Source organism: Rhinichthys klamathensis, unplaced genomic scaffold (assembly GCF_029890125.1).
Source record: "Rhinichthys klamathensis goyatoka isolate OS25496 unplaced genomic scaffold, OSU_Roscu_1.1 h1tg000121l_1, whole genome shotgun sequence".
Lineage (NCBI taxonomy): Eukaryota > Metazoa > Chordata > Actinopteri > Cypriniformes > Leuciscidae > Rhinichthys > Rhinichthys klamathensis.
Window position 1 is genome coordinate 2649190 of NW_026606658.1, and position 6047 is coordinate 2655236.

The window sequence follows — 6047 nt, forward strand, 5'->3', positions numbered from 1 at the left end:
CATAAAGAAATGTTTACACAAATGTCATCAAAGAAAATCACTTTCTTCTTTCTTTTCTCAAGCCACAAGAGAATCTGCATTTGTTCATGCGATTGCCTCAGCTGGAGTGGCGTTTGCAGTGACCCGTTCGTGCGCAGAGGGGACCTCCACAATGTGCGGCTGTGACTCCCATCATAAAGGCCCGCCGGGAGAGGGATGGAAGTGGGGTGGTTGCAGTGAAGATGCTGAGTTTGGGGTTCTGGTGTCTCGAGAGTTTGCCGACGCTCGTGAGAACCGACCCGATGCCCGGAGTGCCATGAACAGGCACAACAATGAGGCAGGACGGATGGTAAGAGACACATGATCTTTATAATTCATTCAAAAAAAATAATGTTGATTTTATATGAATAATTCCATATGTACACTTTACTGTTAAAAAAAATGGTATATATGAATGATTACTTTTAATCAGCAACAATGCATTAAACTGACCAAATGTGACATTGAAGACATTTCTGTTACAAAATCCTGGGTTTGTTTTCATAAAAAAAACTGGAAATAAATGTATAAATCTACCTGTTTTCAACATTGATAATACTAAGTGATGTTTCTTGAGCACTAAATCTGCATATTAGAATGATTTCTGAAGGGTCATGTTACACTGAAGACTGGAATAATGATGCTAAAAAAAACTTCCGCTCTGCCGTATCACGAATAAATTACATTTAAAATTAGTGCTGTCAATCAACTAAAAAATAAATAATCACACATTTTTCTGTAATTAAACATGATACCTAACATACAAATTTGTAATAGAATCTTAGAGTTTAATAATTTCACATTGAATCTCTAAATTACTGTAGAAGAAACATAAAGAAGATGTATTACAATGTGGTTAATGGCACCTTTTTACTAAGTACAATATGAATGAAGGCCAGTATCACCGATATCAATGCTGCTACTGGTGTCATAATTCAATGGATTTCCCCCCTCCATTTTAGCCATTAATTACAGCACGAAAGTATAATTGAAAGCCATCATTTTTAACATTGAATAGGCTTTAAAAAATTAAAACAATCTTCACATAAACCCATTATAATCAATGTCACGTTTATCTGTGCATTTGATATAGCAGGGCTCAACGCTAAGGATTTTTCTACTGGCTCATACAGGCTGGTTCAGATTTTCCTGATGCGGCTTTCTGTGTGCACGTGTTGTTTGCGTCTTGCACTTGAATAAATTAGAGTATGATCTACTGTAAAAATGGCTGCTGTGTTAAGTGAAAATAATAAATAGTAAATGCAGCCTTGGTGAGTATAGATACTTCTTTCATTGACATTAAAAACTGCCCCCAAACTTTTGAACAGTATAGTGTACCTTGTACTCATGATGGATGTCATGTTGAAAACAGCATTGAGAAATACATCACATGACCAAAAGTATGTTGACACCCTCTTCTAATTAATGACTTTGACCCCAATTTATTCCAAGATGACGTTTAGGTGTCCACATACTTATAGCCATATTGTGTATTTCTTTACTTAGGTATCCTTACATCTCCCTCTGCTTAGTACCACTGGATATCATCATTACCCTTTTGAAATTGAATATTGTGTCTGCTGTTAACATGCCGAAGGGTGACATATGTAATGTGAAAAGAGATAAGCTGAGAATACACACCATATTTGTGAAATCACTTTAGGTGAAGTGTGTAATTTGTGCGCCACTCCAAACAGAAATGCAAAATAATGACTGCTTTCAAATACTCCATTTGTCATTGCTTGGACAAACAGGTAGTTCCGCCCCAAACTCACATGATTGGCTGAGCAAAATGTTGTTTTTGTGTCAGTCAGGCCATTGAAACTGATTGTGATTCCGGTAGTACGTCCCACAGAAATTACACACTTCACCTTCAAGCCATCAGGTTCATGATAACCAAACAAAGAACAAAGCTGTACTTGTGCCACTCCTGGGTGGGTCTTACCCCGCGGTTCACAAAGGTGTTAATGCACCACAGATCTGTCAAATATCTCCTGATCCCTTTTCCGAGAGACTTTCAACTTTAAAACTGGTATTTTCATGAGAAATTACCGGGTAATTACCTCTCTTATCCTTTCATGCCTCTCATAACTTGCATCTGTACTGAATCCGTGACAGAGGTGTAAACTCAGTTGGTGGTTTGAAGAAGCCAGGGAGGGAAGAATAACACTGGGGTTCAGGGTTTAGCCCGTCACTGCTGCTGTCATGACTCAGAATTGGGAGTCTTTCGCGTTAAAGGTGCTTAAGGGGCAATAGGCGAGACCACACTGCAACAGGCCGGTGCTTTGATCAGCGAGGGACCACAGGAGCAGGCACTGAGACCGTCAGCCCTGTCAGGACCCTTGCATACTCCATTGTTTCCACGCAGCCTGAGGGACCCGCTCAGGGCCCAAAGAGTTCGGGACATGATGTCAGCGGCCCCAACTAGACCCCCAGGGACCTGCAAACACCTGCCTTCCGCCGCAGCTGGGGAATTCTGCAGCTAAATATAGCGAGCAAATTAAGGCAAACAAACCAAAACAAAGACGTATAGTGCCGATGGCATTCTCCATTAAGCGGGACTTCAGAAGAGAATTAGACGAGAACTGCAAGGACCTGTCTGCACGCTCAGCACCTGAACAACAACCTGTGGCCTGAGAGCATCCAGAAGAACTTGCAGTCCAGGTTGTTGGAGACTTGTGTGGATTCTGACATAAAAATCTGCTTTAGAACGGGCAGGGTGATAATACGGGCAATAATCACATGATGAAGATTGCTATTCAACTGTAGGCCAGAAGTTAAATACAGATCAGAGTGATGAAATTTAGATTCATATGCACTATGACGGCAATTGTGATACTGCTTTTATACAACAATTCTTAAACAAGAAGCAACGTTTCAGACTAAATGTGGTTAGGAATCCTTGCAATGACAGATCATCTAACGGGAGAGAGAGAGATTGAAGGTTCATTGGTTGCTGCAGTGAGTGAACTTTCCAATAGCATGTTTTAAACATGATTGGTAAATGGCTAAAATCAATTGGCAAATGCATTTATTCACTTTTTGTTTTATTGGTAACACTTTACAATAAATTTCATTGGTTAACATCAGTTAATCTATTAATTAACATGAACTAACAATGAGCAATAGGCCTACATTTGTGACTGTATTTGCTAATCTTTGTTAACGTTAGATAATAAAAATACAGCTGTTCATGTCACTTCACAGTGCATTAAGTAATGTTAACAAATTATTTTGTTTATTGTGATTATTATTTGCCGCTTCAGATTTTTTTCTGTGTAAAGATGCCTAAATACAACAGTTGATTTTAATAATGTATTAGTTGAAATTAACATTAACAAAGATTAATAAATGCTGTAGAAGTTAGTAATTAACTACTAATGTAGTTAACTAATGAACTAATGTTTTATTTAACTGCAATTTAACATGTGAATTAAATCGTTTTTTAAATGTTTAAGTAGTTAAAACATTTTTATAAATAATTGAATGTTATTTAACTATAAAATAATATTTTATTAAAGTTTATTACATTTTCTATTTATTCTTTTATTTGTTTATAAATATTTTTACATTTTATATTTGTGTTATTAAATGAATCATTTATTTTTAAGTGGCACAACCGCAATCATTTTAAATGGTCCTTGATGGATAACTAAAACTAATACCAAATTTCCAATGTTTTCTCTTTTCCAGACCATCCTGGAAAACATGCACCTTCGCTGTAAGTGCCATGGACTGTCAGGCAGCTGTGAAGTGAAGACCTGCTGGTGGGCGCAGCCTGATTTCCGGCTGTTGGGGGACTACCTGAAAGACAAGTACGACAGTGCCTCCGAGATGGTGGTGGAGAAACACCGGGAGTCCAGAGGCTGGGTGGAAACCCTACGCGCCAAATACGCCTTCTTCAAACACCCCACCGAGCGAGACCTGGTGTACTACGAGGGATCTCCAAACTTCTGCGAGCCAAACCCAGAGACGGGTTCGTTTGGTACTCGTGACCGCGTCTGCAACGTGTCGTCGCACGGCATTGAGGGCTGCGACTTGCTGTGCTGCGGCCGTGGCCACAACACACGGACAGAAAAGCGTAAGGAGAAATGCCACTGCATCTTCCACTGGTGCTGCTACGTCAGCTGCCAGGAGTGTGTGAGGGTCTACGATGTGCACACGTGTAAATAAGAGCAGCAGGTGGAGGAAGAAAGGGACTAGTGGACATTAAAGGACGGAAAGCAAGAGAAGGAGAGGGAGAGACTGAGAACACACACATGATAGTGGCACTTCTGTGGTAGAACTCTTAACTAATGTGCCCTTTTTGATCTACACACCCCAAAAGATGCCCAACGTGAGCATCATGGTTACTACTGCCATTCCTCTCACTCTTTTTTTTTTTTTTTTTTTTTGTGGCACGCATTACTTCCGCAAAAGAACAAAATGCCTTGTTATCATTCAGTCTTCTTTATCTGTAACACCATCTCTCTGATCATCGCACCCTACTGCCCAGGGGCCGAAACGGGATATGTTCACCTACAACCAATGACACTAGGCACGCATGAAAGAACAAGAGGATGGGAGGGAGGGAGGACGACGAGAAACTACTGAACGCTGGGTCTCGAAATGCGCCCTGCTATACTACTGAATCCAATGCATCGCTCAAGTTTTCCCTCATGGCCTCTAAGGTTTCCTCATCCAAGGACATATTGAACACTACTACCACATTCCCTATAATTATATATGTTCAAAACGTGGAACATATTGCTGTTTGCTACATAAAAACCTCCTGTTAATTCGCTTTATACAGCAGTTTGGAGGGATGCAATCGATAAATTAGCGTAGAATGCTGTGGGCGGTGCAAATGGGAAAAGGCATTGTGGGTCCCTTTAAAATTTCAGTAGGATATTTTGCAAAGCCATCGGTAACTCTTCTGGATGAGTGCATGACAGCTGGTGAAATGCATGACAGCAGAATGCGACGACACGCACTGGGCTCACGTGCACCCGACCAGTAAAATTTGCACTTACAAAACTACTAATGAGTATACTAATTCTAGAGATTATGACGATTATTTTTAACATATTCTTTTTGATAAAGCTCCTCGTATATGACTGTGAAGGCACCGTTTCAACACTTCCCTGATGAGAAGTTTGCTTAGAGGAAGGAGAACAAGTGAACAGGAGGAGGATAGTTAAGGAAAGAAATAAGAGGGTGAATAAAGGAGGGAAGTGGCAACCCGATCTCATGAGATTTTACGATGTGGCGATTTCGTATGAATTCGTACAATGTGAATTTGATACCATTTTTGGGAAAAAAGCAAGCACGAAGGTCCATCCCTAAACCTAACCGGGGCACAAGAGGATCCTACGAAAACGTACGAAGATCGTACAAGTTTATACGAAATAGCCACCAATTGGCTAAAACCTAAAATAGCTGTGAATCGCCATGAGAGCGTGTTGGAAGTGGAGGACTGCTGTGTGCGGGTTTGAGTTTGTGATAAATGGAGGAAAGACTGGCTTCACAAAGCTCAAACAGACTTGAGGAGGTTTCCATACGACATGTTCTGACAGTCCCATACGCTTCCCGTTAATTAAGTTCAACTACGCAATGCTACTTCACATCCACACCAATCCTTGAGGAGCCCTCTCTCACCGGTCACATCTACGCTCCCTTTTCCATTTCTCCTTCCGCTATATCCAAAGTTTTGTACAAAGCCTTTAAAAGTTCATAATTCCCTTTTTATTTTATAATCTGAAAATGTTATGTTTTTATAAATATTATTTATTACACAATGTATATATCTGTATGACTGAACTAAGATTATATATTTGAAGAACAAAACAGTCTCATGATTTTGCTTTTTAATACAAGATTGGCTCTTGCACAATTGATATATTGTGCTATATGTAGCCTCCTTTAATATGCAATGCGGATAATGACACTTTTAACAACCAATGATTTTCTCCATAGTGGCATAAAAATAAAATACTGTGCAACACTGGCACGCAGCTAAATAAAGGGTTCGATCTACCAGATCACAATCA

General features: G+C 39.9%; 1 protein-coding gene across 2 annotated transcripts in view; it reads left to right on the forward strand.

Annotated features, from left to right (window-relative positions):
• The window catches only part of wnt3 (wingless-type MMTV integration site family, member 3), a 28592-nt gene extending 24208 nt beyond the window's left edge, over positions 1-4384 (forward strand). For both annotated transcript variants that reach the window (XM_056255512.1, XM_056255513.1), the window contains exons 3-4: positions 63-328; positions 3712-4384. In XM_056255512.1, coding sequence (XP_056111487.1) covers positions 63-328; positions 3712-4191 — 746 coding nt within the window. In that variant the 3' untranslated portion in view covers positions 4192-4384. The remainder of the gene's footprint in view (positions 1-62; positions 329-3711) is intronic.
• Positions 4385-6047: the final 1663 nt, after the last annotated feature.